Raw genomic sequence first — 16,811 nt, forward strand, 5'->3', positions numbered from 1 at the left:
CTACATTCCTGGATGGGAAAGAAACTGTTCCACTCATCTTAGGGAGGAGGCAAGAAGAGATTACGCCAAACAACTGTAGTTTAGAGAAAGGCGAGCAGAAGGCAACATGGTAGAACTTTGTAAAATTAAGCATGACACATTAGAGAAAAGGTTTTCCTGCCCAGTTAAGATGTGGGGCTCCCTCCCACAGGAGGCAACGATGGCACCAACTTGGGTGACTTTTAGAAAGGATGGGACAAAGGAGGGGAGGGGGCTCTTGTGCTCAGGTCCTGTGTAGTTTGGCCACTGTGAGACCAAGATGCTTGAATAGATAGGCCACTGGCCCTGATCCAGCAGGCTGGTGTGTTCTTACGACGCACTCGAGGGCAAGAATTCTATAACCCCAGATGCCACAGTGGGACAAGGGCTGTGCTCCTAGGGGAGGGTGAGCTGACAGATGGTACCTGGATTAGGGCCTCATTAGCCTGGGGCAGGTAAAGTTTGGGGTGGGGGCAGAGGGGACACTCACAAGGGAGATGTTCCCTGAGATGTTCAGGACCCAGATCATGATAAGCTTCTATCCTGCTGCCTGTTCAGATAGTGCTTGTGTTCTGAAATCTGGGTCTGCCTTTTTGCAGTTCAGTGTGTGCCTTTCCTTGATGGAGAAGGTGCCTGTCCTTTCTCCTCCTCGCCACCCTGCTTGAAAAGCTATTCAACCAATAAACTAGGGCCACTTCCAGACTGCCCCTTTTCCAGGTGGGATTTGATCACATGCCAGCAAATTCAGGTTGCGCAATTGATTGGAAGGTCTACGCAACAAACCCACTTCGCCTGTAAAGACTGGACTTTTTGCAGTAAGAAAAGTGAGGGGGAAATGCACTGGAAAATGTGGGGGTGCTGTTTGCATTGATGCAACCTCAGCTAACCCCCCCCCGCAAGCAAATCAGAACAAATGCTCATTAAATAGCTGAGGTCGTCTAATCTTCCTGCAAACAAATCAGGATGAGGCACCTTGCAGAGAAACACAGCACTCTGCTCTTCTGTATAATAAATGATCAGGGTGGGAAGAGGTGGCTTGACTTGGGCTTGCAAATAGCCACTCAGTTGGTTTTCCTTCCTTCCCCTATGCATGTTTACTTTGACTTTAGTCCCACTGTGGGTTTTTTTTGGGGGGGGGGCTACTCCCAGCTACATTTCATAGGATTGAAACCCAGCTCCCTCCCATTCTTTGGCCTTTGTGTCTTTCTGTATGGTTGATGGTTTATTGATCTATGCTCTATCTGTCTGTCTATCTAAAGTCTATCTATACCATCAGCCCATGTGGTGTGTTTTAGCACCAGCAGTGGGGAATATTGCGGGGGGGGGGGGGAGTGTCAACAGAGCACGGCTGTGTCTTCTGTCCATTCCGTCAATCACCAGTCCGTATGCTGCCTCCGTCCATGTTTTTGTTCTTCCCAATACCCCTCTCCTCCCGCATCATCTCTACCCAGGTCACTCTCCAGGCTGGCACATGGTCGGAAACAGAGCTGAGCAAGGCATTAAGAGGAGGGAGGCCAGGAGGGCAATCAAGAAGGAGGGAGCAAGAAAGGCCCATGATGCCTAAATCCGATTTGCCTTGCGTTAAAGAGCTTGGGGGCAAATGTTGATCAGTGCAACCAAAATAGCCCCTCTCTTTGTGTGTATAATGTGTTGTGTGTGTGTGTGTGCACGCATGCACACTCACAGCCACCAGGTGTGGCAAGTGGAGGGCTCTGTGGTCCTCTCAACCCTCTTCCCCCCGCCTCAGGGAGTCTATATAAGAAGGTGCCGAGGTACCAGCCATTCCACTAGCTCAGTTGAAAACAGGACGAGGCGGACGAGCTCGGAGCATTGGCGGTGCGGGGTGAGGGTACAGCCAACCATGGGCAATAGTAAGAGTGGGGCCCTCTCCAAGGAGATCCTTGAAGATCTGAAGCTGAACACCAAGTACTCAGAGGACGAGCTGTGCAAATGGTACGAGAGCTTCCAGAAGCAGTGCCCCGGACGGGCGCATCAGCAGGTCCGAGTTTGAGAAGATCTATGCCCAGTTCTTCCCCAATTCTGACCCCAAGGTGTATGCCCGGCACGTCTTCCGAAGCTTCGACACCAACGATGACGGGACCCTCGACTTCCGGGAGTACATCATTGCCCTCCACCTCACCTCCACCGGCAAGACCAACCTTAAACTAGAGTGGGCTTTCTCGCTCTTTGATGTGGACCGCAATGGAGAAATCAGCAAGAACGAGGTTCTTGAGATCGTCACGGTGAGTGAGGAGGGCATGTGGGGTGATACAGAGGGGGGGCTTTGGGAGGGGGCTTGTAGGCGGGGGGACGGACGACAAGGGAATACAGGGAAGACCCAGGCTGAGAGCTTCCCCACTGCAAGACCAGATGCATTGATACTGGTTGTGGAATTACACGGGGGGAATATTCCCTTTTGTTTGGAGACAAGGCCACGGAAGTCTACCTGAAGGAACCACTGCACTGAGATCCTTATTGGGGCTTTGGTTTTATTTTTTCCGGTCCCCTGCTTGGATCACTTTGGTCCCATCTAGCCTTGTATCAGGCCTTCTCTTGGTCAGAACAACAGGGCCTTACCTATCCCAGCATTCTTTTCACCCCAAACCTGCTGCAGTAGGTGGAAATTTATGAGTGTCTATGCTTCTTCCACCCATTCATGGACCCATCTAGCTGAGTTTCAGGCTCTCTCTTCCCTCAATCCTCTCTAGCCTCCTTCGCCCTGTCCCCCAACATGGAAACTTATTCTGTGTTCCCATGGCAGGTGCCTCACATGTTGAAACTCATGGCTGCACCAGTTAAAGAGGGGAGCAGGAGTGGTTTGGTCATGTGACTTTCTCTTGACCCACCTTGAGGTGATAGGATGACAACGGATTACCTTAGCTGAAGGCTTTGCATTGTGTCAAAATAGAATTAGCCTTGCCCAATGGCAGGGGAAATCCTGTTACATTCCTTTAACAGGATGAGCTGGATTGGCAGCAGAGTAAACAGGTTCAAATCCTCTCCTAATTTTATCTCATGGCCTCAGCTGTCCTCAGCAGGTTCATTCCTGCAAGCAAATGTTCATCTTTTAAGGAAGATAGGAAGCCAATTTTCACATCATTATTTTTTGAGCAGGGAGGGAAATACATATATACCTATTCTTAAAACCCCAGAATTTGGTCCTCAGGTACAGAATCAAATCTAAACACATCTGCATTACAAAATACTGTATAAACCAGTTTAAAGCAAGTTTAACCCTCATGGCCTCCCGCAAAGGTGGCTGGGAATTCTAATTTTGCAGGTGCATTGACAAAACTGTATTTACCAGAGCGGAGATTAGTGTTTCCTTTATTCAGTTTGTGTGGTGGGAGCCATAACAAGTTTAACAGGCCTGAAATGGATAAAAATTGGAGTGTAGGCAAGTATTGGATGCTGCTAGTGAGGAAATTCCTTTTTCAGGAAAACTGTTGAGAGCCAACTGAAAGGGGACTGCCGTGGGTTAGAAGATGCCAAGGTTGCCCGTACAAATTTGCACCTCAGAGATTTCAGAGCTGTGCACAGTATGTAACCCATACGTAACCCATAATTCCTTGCTGCCAGCCTTCCTCCACTGATCTAGACTCACCCTGCAGATGTGTTTGCCACAAGCCTTGGAAGAAGGGCAGAGCAATCTGAGATTAAAGTTGGATTAGGCAGGGTTAAATCCCTGACCCTCTCAGTGCAGTATTTGCCTCGCTTCAACCGCCTTGTCCGGAGGAATAGCTTCCCCCGACCTTGGCAAAGGGAGGCAAGGAGCAGAAAAAGTCAGTCTGGGCGATAGATTTGGAGGAGATCTCAGCAAGGGCTGAAGAATTTCATACAGTATTTGAAAGGGATGGCAACGGTGCAGAGTGTTTGTACAAGAAATCCGATCAACTGGCTGGGGAAGCTGGTGCAGAGATATGCCATTCCTCTCCCTAAGAACCCAAAGTCCTGGTTCTTAAACACTACAAGGTGTTGGTTTTTAGAGGCTTACTGTACTTGTTTAAGGGAATTCTTAATGACCTTCCCACTAGAATTATGTGCTCCAGATCCATCCACATTCCAGCTCGGTTTGTGGGGAAAGTGGCACACAAATTAAAATTACCAATGAATGGACTCCTTTCCTCTTCCAGAATACCAAGAAAACTGTCGTAACCCTTTCCTCTCCAGGCTGGGCTGTGGGGTTTTTGTGCGTGGGTATATTTTGCAACATGACATTGATGCAACCATAGCGCATTGGTGGTGAATTTATACTGGATCGACTCTGCACATCATCCTGCTTTATTCATTGTTCTGCAACCAGGGGCGGACTCTGGTAATATGGCATCCTGGGCGATGACAAAATTTGGCACCCTCCCCAAAATATTTTCACATGAATTCCTTTCGGTACAGTTGCTTTTTTATGGATTTTCTCAGTAGGTATCTGTAGAAATATAGGTTATTATTATTATTATTTTGTGCCCCCTTGTCTTGGTGCCCTATGTGGGAGAACCACCCACATCACTCTAAATCCAGCACTGCTGCAATGCCTCCGCAGGGTTAGCTCATGACTGCTGCCTGGAGAAGCACTGCAATGAAAACGCCCCTCCCCGCAAAAGGACATTTGTGGTAAAATAAGTTACAGGATTTCAGCAGGACATGCAATGATTGGACACGACGCAGTATGTCCACCATGAAACTTTTGCAGCCGCAAAGCGTATTGAAAGCAGGGCCACATCATACCTGCCACAATACCAACATGAGCACAGATAAGCATAAATACTCAATAGAAAGGAAGTGTGTGTGTGGGGGGGGCTAAATTAGTGTTGCCACATGTTTTTTCTTAGCCGGGCTCCTGTGTTATTAACGGCTGTGTGACACACAGGGAGTTCCCTTTCCTATGCGTGCTGCATGGATGGAGAGAGAAACCTGTTGTTTCTTTGGGTGCGATTCGGGTTGTCCGATTATAGTTGATTGGGAGGTTTTGCACAAACCAACTGCTTCTCCTGATGATCTGACTTTTTGCCATAAGGAAAGTGAGGGGTGGTGGTGGTTTGAAGCAATGTCATGTAACCTCCCTGCTCAATAAATGAACAAACACTCGAAAAGTGGGTTGACTGGAAGCAACCCTTAGTTACTAGCCCAAATCCTTCTTAGGGGGTGGTAAAAAATAAACTAGAAATGGGATGGACGGACAGACAGACACACCTTCCTGAAGACATAAATATACTGCAGGTGTGGAATATCATTCTTGAAAAGGGACAGGTACCCTTTTTGTTTGCTGTACATGACACTATCTGGTCATCAAAGTGACTAGAGACTGAAAGCAAAGTAGGCTGTGTACATGCAACTTAGTGCTCATTGTGTTTATTTTCTCTCAGCCTGAGGGATTCCCTACTGCCACCGTTACACTCAATTTATCAGGCATACCAGACAGCAACAAATCAGGGATTCAGTAGCCTGAAGGGCTGGCCCTACTATCAGGCTGACTGAGGCGGCTTATTTGGGGTATAATGAAACCACAGCAAACTGTTAGCTATTTAAATAGTTTGTTGTATTTTTACCGCCAAGGAGAGCGAGAGGCACTTGTGGAATTTTCTGCCTTGAGTGCTAAAAAATCAACTTGACCAGCCTTGAGTACCATGCAGTTTGATTTGGGGGCAGGTTTGCCATTTGCCCATTTACCTCACAGCTGAGGCTGGCTGTGTACTATTTCCCTTACTTCGTGCAAGCCATACACTTAAAAAAAGAAAAGTAGTAGCAAAAATACAGTTATTCAATTAAATGTAGTTTGTCTTGTGTGACTTCCACAGCAAATTTTCTGCTAAAATTATATGCGTCTGAATATCTGAAGAAGTGTGCATGCACACGGAAGTTCATACCAAGAACAAACTTAGTTGGTCTCTAAGGTGCTACTGGAAAGAAATTTTTATTTGTTTTGACTATGGCAGACCAACACGGCTACCCACCTGTAACTGAATCTTACCCGAGATGGTGCTTTCTCAACAGAAGTTGTACAACTCAAGTGCTGAATACATCTACGATTTAAAATAAAAAATAAAAAAAAATCCTTCCAGTAGCACCTTAGAGACCAACAAACTTAGTTGGTCTTAAGGTGCTACTGGAAGGAGTTTTTTAATTTTTAATTTTGTTTAGACTATGGCAGACCAACACAGCTACCTACCTGTAACACCTACGATTTGTTACTGTGTTAAATTTACCATCTTCCACTGAGTTTAGCTTCCTATGCCAAATATGGACAAATTTCGTTCATAATACATGCTATAATTTTAGACAAAGTCTGCCAAATCTCCATTCTGTTACTGAAAGGGGGGGGGGGAGAGGACCTTTCCTTCTCCACAGGCAGCCACTGTGGTCAGCTAATTTCTGGTTCACCCATGCAAACATTTAGGATTATGAGGAATGCCAACTCCTCGTTGCCACGTCTCGACATGTGTCAAGATGGCAGCTAACAGGCTTTCCAAGCATTCAGTTGAGAGATGAGGTGATGAGAGTCTAGCTCAACATACACCAGAAACTAGGCAGCACATTCACCATGCTCAGAAATCAGCATGTAGCAGCCTTCTTACATCAATCATTCATTTTTACCGGGCAGTCAATCCTGATTTCCTTGTGCAAAGCTTACACAGTGGTTAGATTACTATATCGTCTTTATTGAGCATTTATGCTGATTTGGTTGCAGGGCAGTTTGCCAGTGAGCATTCATCCGTATTTGCTTGCAGGTTGTTTGTTTACCTGTCTTTCCATTGGGCATCTGTTAATGCATTTCTCTATTACTTTCCATACCTCCAAAAGCTTGATTCTTTTTCTTTTTTTAAGTGGATTTCTTGTGTGCAAGGGCCACAAAACCCTTTAATCCACTTTAACTGCGGAAACCAAAAGCTATGCTATGCCCGTGAATCCCTCCTGAAAGAAATAGCCCTCGGGCCAATGCCAAAATAAAGCTGAGGCAATTTGTTTATTATGCACCATGTATTCCCCCCTCAGTTGATCAAAGGATGCTGGCAAAATTAGCAGGACAAATGGCTTAGGCAGGAAAGGAAAAAATGCGGTTTGGTGGAGAGGTGGCTGATGGGGAAGTTTGTAAACCAGGAATGGGTGTACTTTTTGAAGGCAGGCGTCTAGTCCTCAAGGAAGTCATGAAGGCAATGGAGGGAAACAGGCAACATTCAGAGGCCAGGTTGTGATCCATTCTGGGTTTTACACTTCCTCAGTATGCAAAGGCAGGGATTTTCCGTTCAGGGAAAGAAGGGAAACTGGACAATATTTTGCCATAATGCTGAGACGACTACCATAAAATGCTCTTTCATTCTACATGGGACTCACTGGTGATGTGGGAAATTCTGACCTGTAGGGACTCTTCATGACTGCCGCTAGGACTACATAACAAAGATGGCCTTGCTGTTTTTTACCAGTGTGAACCTTGTGGTTTCAATGTGAAGTCAGCTTTTCCCCCTCATGCCTCTCCTGCTTTGCCTTGGCATCCAGCCTGATGGCCATTTCTGGGGGACTGGAGAGCTTGCTCCCTGTTTTGTGACCTTTCAGGCTTCCATTGGTTTGCTTCTTGCTGCAATTGGTTTTAATGCTTATTATTGTTGTTGTTGTTCAGTCGTGTCCGACTCTTCGTGACCCCATCGACCAGAGCATGCCAGGCACGCCTATCTTTCACTGCCTCCCGCAGTTTGGCCAAACTCATGCTAGTCGCTTCAAGAACACTGTCCAACCATCTCATCCTCTGTCGTCCCCTTCTCCTTGTGCCCTCCATCTTTCCCAACATCAGGGTCTTTTCTAGGGAGTCTTTTCTTCTCATGAGGTGGCCAAAGTACTGGAGCCTCAACTTCAGGATCTGTCCTTCCAGTGAGCACTCAGGGCTGATTTCCTTAAGAATGGATAGGTTTGATCTTCTTGCAGTCCATGGGACTCTCAAGAGTCTCCTCCAGCACCATAATTCAAAAGCATCAATTCTTCGGCGACCAGTCTTCTTTATGGTCCAGCTCTCAGTTCCATACATTACTACTGGGAAAACCATAGCTTTAATGCTTATACTGTGTTGTAAATCGCTTTGAGTCACTTTAGTGAGTAAAGCGACTAATAAGTATAAAAAAATAATGTGATGCTGGCTGGGCTGATGAAAGCTGGGGTCCTCATTACTGTTATAGACAATAGCAGCCTTAGAATGTGCAGGAGGTTGTGAAGGGCAATGAAAACTCTCTCTGACCCCTTGGAAGCAGTTCTGGCCAGTCCTTTTCTGTCTTTGGAGCATTCACTAGCCACACTGAAAAAGATTTCCCAGCAGTTTCTTTCAGCAGGAAGACTAGAAACTTAGAAACTTGCTTTGTTTAATAAGGTATGCAGGGGGAGAAAGCTTCTCACATATGTCCAATTCAGTAGATTGATTTTGTTTTTTTTAATTCACTACACATATATCCTACATTTAACCTCACTAGAAGCCCCCAAGAGAGTGGAGTTAAAAATAAAATAGTAACTGCTATTAACTTTTTTAGGGTGCAACATGATTTACAATCCTTATGTTTGCTTTTACAAGAAACGTGTGAGAAACAGGCACATGGGATACTTCCATTTTGCAGATGGGAAAATAAGGGTTGGTATTCAACGAAGTTTTACTTAGAGTAGACCCTTTGAAATTAATGGACCTAACTTAGTTGTGCCCATTCATTTCAGTGGGTCTAGTCTCAATAAAATTTGCCCAAGGCTCCACAAAGAATGATCAGCCTTAGTGTAATTCAATTTAAGCCCTGCACACTTTCCATTGCACTGCCCAGGGTTATCAACAGATTAGTTTCTGTGCAAGAGACCTGTGTATACTACTGTGAAATTAAAGCTGGGATTCTCAGCTGTCTCCCCATGTGGCCTGATATTACATCAGAAGCCTTATTCTCTGCTTCCATTATGTGACAGGGAATGCCTAGACTCCATACATGCTACTGCTTATAACACTTCCCTCATGCCACCAGCAAGCTCACATATTTGCCTGTAAGTCAAGGATGCCAAGTCAATATTATTGCATGTCATCCCAGTCTCCGAGCAGGGTGAGATTCCAGGTGCTCACACAGAGTTCGTTTCTCCTTCTGGAAATGAAGTACAGTGAGATGGCGGTGTCTTGATGACATATGGTTCGTTTACTCATATATAGAACCTGAATTTAGGATGGAGGTTCTATTTTCACCCCCCAAATGGATCTTGCTTCTTCCATAGCCACAGCCTTAAATTCACAAAGACATCAAACGTTGCTCTCTAATGTTGTCCTCTTTCTCTCTCTCCAGCTTGCTGCTTTCCTTCTCAGTGACATCACTCCTTCCCTCTCTACTCTAAACCCTGCCTTTATCTGTTGCTGGAGGGGACCCCCATTCATTTGCCATCTAGCACAAACCCTTTAATCCCTTGTTCTCTTAATGGCCCAGGAGGCTAGCCTGCCTTAATTCACTTTTAACACTTGCTGAATCCAGGGATTAGAAGTGGCTAGCACCCACAAACTCACAACAGTACAGTATGTTCCATCTCCTTTCCCACTGGTGAAATAGGCACCAGAATGAACCACAGAAAAATGAAGTGCATCATTTAGGCTCCTGAACTTTGGCTCCAAGTGGATTGAGCCTTACCTGGTTATTCCCGACACCCTGCTCAAAGCACAAGGGTGTAGACTGCACGAGCAGACAAGTTCTTTCCTCTATGCTTTTTCTTTTTCTATCTGTTCTTGCAGTGGCAAGGCTGATCCATTGCCTTTGCAATGGAAACTCCCTCCGTCAACTATCACCATTCCACGAGGCTACCTGAACTGATGTTTATTTTAAACCCCTGAGCTTGCTTTCTCTCCTATTTCTTCCCTCCCCATCTCTTTTACCTTGTGTGTCATGTCTTTTAGACTGTACGCCCGAGACCAGAGACAGTCTTCTGGTTTTTGTTAAGCCAAAAGCTCTGAGAGCCCTGGGAACCTTTTTTGGCTTGCAAGGGTAAAGATGCGCATATATATATATATATATATATATATATATATATATATATATATATATATATATATATATATATCCCTGTCCTACACTAGAAGGGTTGCATCCAGTCAGGTCCTGCTCAGAGTAGACCCAATGAAATTAGTTGATCCTAAACTAACTGCCCATCTGAGCCAAAGTTCATTTCATTGGGTCTGACTTACCTTGAGTGGTTGTGTTATGATCTTTCCCGCCTTTTATTCCAACAGGCCATATTTAAGATGATTCCTCCAGAAGAGCAGAAAACCCTGGCTGATGATGAAAACACCCCCCAGAAACGGGCCAACAAGCTGTGGGCATATTTCGGCAAGGGAGAAACAGGTAATGACCTTCTTTCATGCTACTGTTAACACACTTTTTCTTGCCACGGGAGGGCAGGGTGGGGGGTGATTATTTTATCTCTATGGGGTTGGATCCACAGCCTCTCGGTGGGCTAGAAGGATTTTAAATGGCTGTAGCTCAGCGCTGGAGCACAGACTTTCATGAAACGCCACTGAGTATGGAGAGAGGTGGCCCAATGGCCTTTGGCACAAGTTACACTTGGGTCCCATTGAAATCAGTGGGACAAGCTAGTCCCAACTTGTGCAATTAACTTTGCTTGGATCCAGCCCGCTATTCTTCCACAATGTGGATGTGGCAGTGGATTCATCCTGTTTCTAATGTTCTCATGCACTGCACACAAATAGATGTGCGGACACATATAAAAAAAACAGTTTTTCATGTGTCCGCACATCTATTTGTGTGCAGTGCATGAGAGCATTACAAACAGGATGAATCCACTGCCACATCCATACTTATAGAGATTTATGTTCTGTAGACTGGGGACGAGGCTGAAACTTTAAAAAGCAGTAAAGCTATCAACTCGCATGAAGTTTTTAACAAGGCATTTGTATGCAGGTTGGGGGGGGGGGAAATGACAAAATAAGGAGAAATATCACAGAACAAATATAGACTTACCTACTTCACTGATGCTATAAATAGAAGAATATTAGTTAAACGTTTGTGTATGCGCGCACACACAAACACAGTGTTCCACTTTAGACCTGGTCCTTCCACACAGTATAGACCACCTTGTGAAGAAAAAAGTAAATGCCATTTGTCTGATGGCCTTTGACAAGGGAAAAATAATCCTCAAGGCAACCATAAAAGGAGATTTCAGAAACTTGGAGGGAATCATTTTCTTTCAGGCCTCAGGTGTGCTTACAAATCACTAACTACTTATGCAGTTAAGCAGCCTTGCAAAAGAGAGAGGTGGTGGTGGGGACATATCTTCGAAAGATAATACCTGTAATGTACTTATTATCAATTAAGTATCTGGCCTGTGGCTCCTTTAAGAGAAACAGCTACATTCCAGGAGTCCAGCTCCTGGAGAGCTGAATCAGAACTATGGTGTGGCAGGGCCTCATCAAGAATAAAAGTTTGATTTACTCTTAACTCAGCTTGCGATGAGCTCCTGCATAAATTGCAGAAGGCATAACAGCACTCATCATTAACATATATGCACATCATATGGAGAAAAGTATACTCCCCCTTCAAGCTGTTGCAAGGATCACTGCACAAGATTGCCTGCAGACTAGAAACACTCTTAACAGCACAGTTCTGAGGATAGGGAGACCAAGGTGCCATACAAATCCAAAGCATTATTGACAACTGTTGTGGACTACCATTTGCATGGATGCCCAAAATATAAACAAATGAGGGTACTGTTAAAGAACTACACACACACACACACACACACACACACTGTACCCACCTCTTCCTCGGGAATCAAACACCCCAATTGGGGAAAAGCCCTAGTGGGGGGATAGAGGTTCACAATCTCCCCGAGTTCACCCCACCCCTTGCTGCCTCGGCTCACCTGTTTGCTTCTTTTGTGTCTAATTCTACCGCTCACATTTTACATGTTTTTCCTTCTCCTTTTGCAGACAAACTTGCTGAAAAGGAGTTTATTGAAGGAGTGATGAAGAACGATGCAATAATGAAGCTCATCCAGTACGAACCAAAGAAAAAATAGGGGGTTGGGGGTTGGAGGAGGAGAAAACACAAGAGATGTAAGAATAAGTGTGCGCACGATGGGAAAGATGGGGACACTGAACACCCCTAACCGTGTGTGTGTGTGTGTGTGTGTGTGTGTGTGTACGTACATGCAAAAGTACAGCTATAAAAATAAGTTTGTGCCCCTTTCAATACAATCCCTGTTACATTCTCTACTAGCCCACTTTTTTAATTTACCGGGATTTTTCCAATGGGGGGGGGGTGTAGGCTTGGCAGCCATAAGAACCATTTACCTTAGCAGGTATTTTTGTTTTGTTTTTTAAAAGTAGTACAGTAGTAGTAAAGAGCTGAGGAGGGACAGAAACAAACAAGGAAAGGAAACTGGGAGAAATAAGAGGAAAGGGATGAGGACCTAGATTCGAGCAGACAGACCCAGGCTCAAATCTCCACTTAGCCATGAAGCTCAGTGACAAAATGCGCAAACCTTACAGGTATCGTGCTGTGCTCCCTGGGGAATGAGACACAAAGGTAATAAATAAAAGAATCGACAGTAGAGGCCTCTTGAGACCGGAAATAACCTGGATACCTGTTAAAAGCAATCTACGTTTTCCAGCCCAAAGGCTGCATTATATAATCTATGGCAAAAATGGACAGAAGAAGAAATGGGAATTTTGGCTTTGTGTAGTCGGGCAGTTTCCACACAGACTTACACCCCTCTCTATCTTCCATCTAGGCAAGAAAGAGGCATTATCAGAGTTCAAAGACAAACTTGAGTCAGGCAAACAGTCAAGGAGGGTGTGAAGCGAGGCAGGTGAGGGGGTGTGACTTGGAGAAAGAGGGTATGTTCTAGGGAAAGTCCCAAGGGGGAGAGAGAGAGATTTGGAGGGCCACATTTGGTCTTCAGTTCCCCATCCCTCACTTACCATTTTTAAAAAAAAAAAATGGGGGAAAGACCAAAACATGTGCCCTGACTTCTGTACTATGAAACCCCATTCCCCTATCTCAAAGGATTCTGCGTAATCACCCAGTACCACTCTGTTCTTGCTGCTACTCGCCATTTAGGAGTCCTGCCTGTCAGTTGGCCCACTAGCTCCCAGTTCATAAATCTCATCCAGAACCAACTTCTTAGATTCTCTGTGGGGAAACCATGATGGATGAAAAGAGTAAAAACAGCTAAACATGTAGCGCAGATATCTCTTTAGCTGCCAGCTCCCACTGGCTCACAGCTGCTTGCTAACATATCCCACTATATTTCAAGAGGACAGGGGGGTGACTTGCAGGCCCCGATGCTAAACATACTTACTTGGAAGCAAATACCACACTGAACTCCATGGGACTTGCTTCCAGGTGAGCAAGCTTAGAACTGCAGTTTCTCTGGGTTGGGGTCACCGAGCCTGCATTTTTTTTTTCATCTGAAAGGTTAGCCCAGTATGGCTACTACAGCATTTAATCAGCACATTCACCCTTGTTTCCTCTGCTCCTGTTGAAGGTTAATACTTTCTCAGTCCATATCCCGCCTTTCCCAAAATTATATTTAAAATGTAAACCTTACAAATCCTGTCCCCCACCTCTCCCTCTGCTTGTTTTGGAGGAGAGGGCTGGGTGGGCTAACAGAGATATCTAGAGCTGGCATCATTTCTAGAAGTGGACTTTTATGCATCTCTGTTGCTTTCCTTCCTCTGATACTAGAATATTTCATTTCTTCAAAAGAAGGGGGGTAACTTTCTAGGGAGTGGGTGGCAGGGGGTTAATTTACTAACAGGGGAACGTGTTTAAATTTATGTACCATGTCTGTTTTTCAATAAAGGACATTGTGTGAAACATACTTTGCCACAAGCAGGTTGTTCAAATATATCTAGGTTGTGGGGAGCAGGGATTTACCAGGATAAATGAAAAAACATATGGTGCTGTTCCAAGCTCTACAGAGGGCAATGGAGATCACCATGCCTGAGAATTGTCTTACAAGATCTTTACACGAGAAGTTAAGAAGTTAAGGCTTTCTGGGTCAGATCAAAAGTCCATTTAGTCCATCACACAGTGGCCAACCGGAAGTTTCTGGAAGCCCAAAGGCAAGCAGGCAGGAACGCAATAGCTCCCACTTTACTTATGAGCCCAGCAACTCAGAGGTCACCCACCTTTGATAACTGAAAGACAGACAGACAAACGAACAGTCATCATGACTAGTAGCCACTGAAAGCCTTATGCTGCATGAATTTATCCCATCAACTTTAAAGCTAAACTGGCAGTCGTGACTGCTACATCTTGTTGCAGAGACTTGCTCCTTTTTGTCGCTCCTGAATCTCCCAACGGTTCAGCTTCCATTGGATCACCCCAGCTTCTAGCGCGCTAGCAAAGAGGAAGAAAAAACTGTCCGCAACAAGCTCTTTGAACCTCACGGCCTGATGTTGCCTGTGTACATGGATTGCTAACAGGCCTCCAGCCACATACCTGAAATCATTCTTCAGCACATTCTAGGGATTTTCATTATAGGGGCTTCTCCACCCCAGAACAGGGCTCCAGCGTCAATAAGCCATTAGTTGTCTCAAGCAATTCTGCAGCTAAAGCTGTTCCCCAATATTGCCTACACCAGAGGGCAGGAAAAATCTTCCCCTTCTAAATTCATACAGTGGTGCCTTGGTTTACGAACTTAATCCGTTCCGGAAGTCCGTTTTTAAACGAAAGCATTCTTAAAGCAAGGCGTGCTTTCCCATAGCAGCGGAGGACTCAATTTACAAATGGAACACACTCAACAGGAAGCGGAACATGTTCTGCTTCCAAGGCAAAGTTCACAAACCAAAACACCTACTTCAGGGTTTGCAGCGTTCTTAATCCAAGTTGTTCATAAACTAAGCTGTTCTTAAACCAAGATACCACTGTACTTGGTACATAGCTGGTAAAGGCACACCAGAAAAGTACCAAATCCCAATTCTCTAGCTCCCCACACTCCTATTTCCAGAGAACTCAGGAGTCTTGGCATCCATCTTCTCCCCTGCCCACTTTAACCCTGCAGACACTGGCTTCCAGGATCCCTTTAGGTTGCCATTTAAAAAAAGAAAAAGTCCTCCCATACACGACACAGCGAAATTTAGCACATTATATTTTTCCTAGCAGGGAGGTGGTAGGGCAACTTTCACCTGCAAATGCCACCTTCACTTCTGCCTTCTGTTAAATGTACAGGAGCAGGGCCACTAAAACAAGGCACACCCATCAAGTTGCCATTAGACGCCTCTCTTTTTAAGCCCTCCTAGCTGAATGCCCAGGATATAGCTTTGCTTGTTGGATTTCTGTCTTAAATCACTCATTAAAAGCTTTGGGATGGTGTCTAGGTGCAATGCTGGCCTAGGAAACGCAAAAGTCCAGGTTTTCCTTGTCTTTCATTCCTGCTTCCTAACCAGCAGAGTAGTGGAGGTCGATCCAAATCACCGTCATTTACTCCAACAGGGACATTGCAAACCATCTCCTGGGAAGCTATTTCCGATGCCAGACAAATAAGCTTTTTTCCCCCTCAGAGAGAAATCCACTAAATAAGCAGAGGGAAAGGGAAGGTCACATAGCACCCACAGCCATGTGTCTAACTACCAATTTTATTGGGGGGTGGGAATCCAAAATCTCTTCATGACGACCAACCCAAACATAACAAAATAGTGAGCAAGCTTCTGCGTCCACAACAATTCATCAGGCTGGATGTTTAGCAAGGCAAAAGTGGGATGAGGTAAAACAGCTGGCTTGCTATTGCAGCTGTAATGCCTGCATGGGTCCCAAGTTCATTTGCGTTGTATAATCTTAAAGAGGAGGGTTGTGGCCTATGAAGAGGGCCTGCTGACAGAATTCACCACTACAACAACACTGCTTCTAACTCAATTTGTTCCTTCCAGAGCTTTACTTTGACCCAATGATTAGGAAGAGGGCTGGGGCTGGGGAGAGGAAGTGGGGTTATATAACCAGTCTCTTTCCCCGCTCTCTTGCTCCCTGGAGTTTTAACCACAAGCCAGTTAGTGCTGATCTGCACTAATCCCCATGTGGAAAGGATGCTGTAAATATGGTTGTAAGGAGCTTGTGATAATCAGCTGGACACTGGAACCAGGTGCTGCTGCTGCTGCTGAGAAGAGTCCCCCCTCCAGCTCTGAAATTTCGCTTCCTTCTCCCCACCCCCCCACCCCACCATATCGTGCAAAATCAACCAGGTGGCAGTAAAGGCCTCGCTAAAAATTACAAGGAATCAACACAAAACCAATTACGAAAACACAGAAAGAGCTAAACTGGTACAATGAAAACAGCACTCAATCCATGCTTCTTGCTTTGAACATGGCAAAGTAGTGCCACCTGGTGGGCAGAATGGAAAATGGCAGCAACAATCCCTGTATCTGTGGCGGCAGTTTCATTTCTAAATCAAGGCAGGCAAAGCTCAAATATAGCTGCAAGCCAGGCCAAACTATGCCTTTGCTACTAGATTTCAGATACATGTGAGTTTTTCATGATTCCTCAGTGCTGGAAAGCATACTCTGCACATGCTCAGATACATGTTATGCCTTCTCTCATGCCAAAGGCCTGAGGCCTATCACTGAAAATAAGCTTAATACTAGCTCAACCGAGTCGGGAAAAGAAATGACACGTAATTGTGTAAAACTACCAGGCAGAAGAGGATGGGTGGTGGAGCATCTGCCTTGTACACAGAAAATCCCAATTTCAATCACCAGCATCTCCAGATAGTTTTTGGAGACTTCTGCCCAATACAATGGAAAGCTGCTGCCAGTCAGTGTAGAGACAGAAAAATGGTTTGACCCTGTTTAA

General features: G+C 45.2%; 1 protein-coding gene across 1 annotated transcript; it reads left to right on the plus strand.

Annotated features, from left to right (window-relative positions):
* Window positions 1-1,481: 1,481 nt before the first annotated feature.
* On the plus strand, window positions 1,482-12,271 carry LOC117058179 (visinin-like). The gene is given in 4 exon segments (XM_033169164.1): window positions 1,482-1,996; window positions 1,998-2,261; window positions 10,235-10,346; window positions 11,951-12,271. Coding segments are annotated over 4 exon segments (843 nt in total). The 5' UTR covers window positions 1,482-1,618; the 3' UTR covers window positions 12,040-12,271.
* Window positions 12,272-16,811: the final 4,540 nt, after the last annotated feature.

The sequence above is a fragment of the Lacerta agilis genome, chromosome 14, assembly GCF_009819535.1.
Source record: "Lacerta agilis isolate rLacAgi1 chromosome 14, rLacAgi1.pri, whole genome shotgun sequence".
Classification (NCBI taxonomy): domain Eukaryota; kingdom Metazoa; phylum Chordata; class Lepidosauria; order Squamata; family Lacertidae; genus Lacerta; species Lacerta agilis.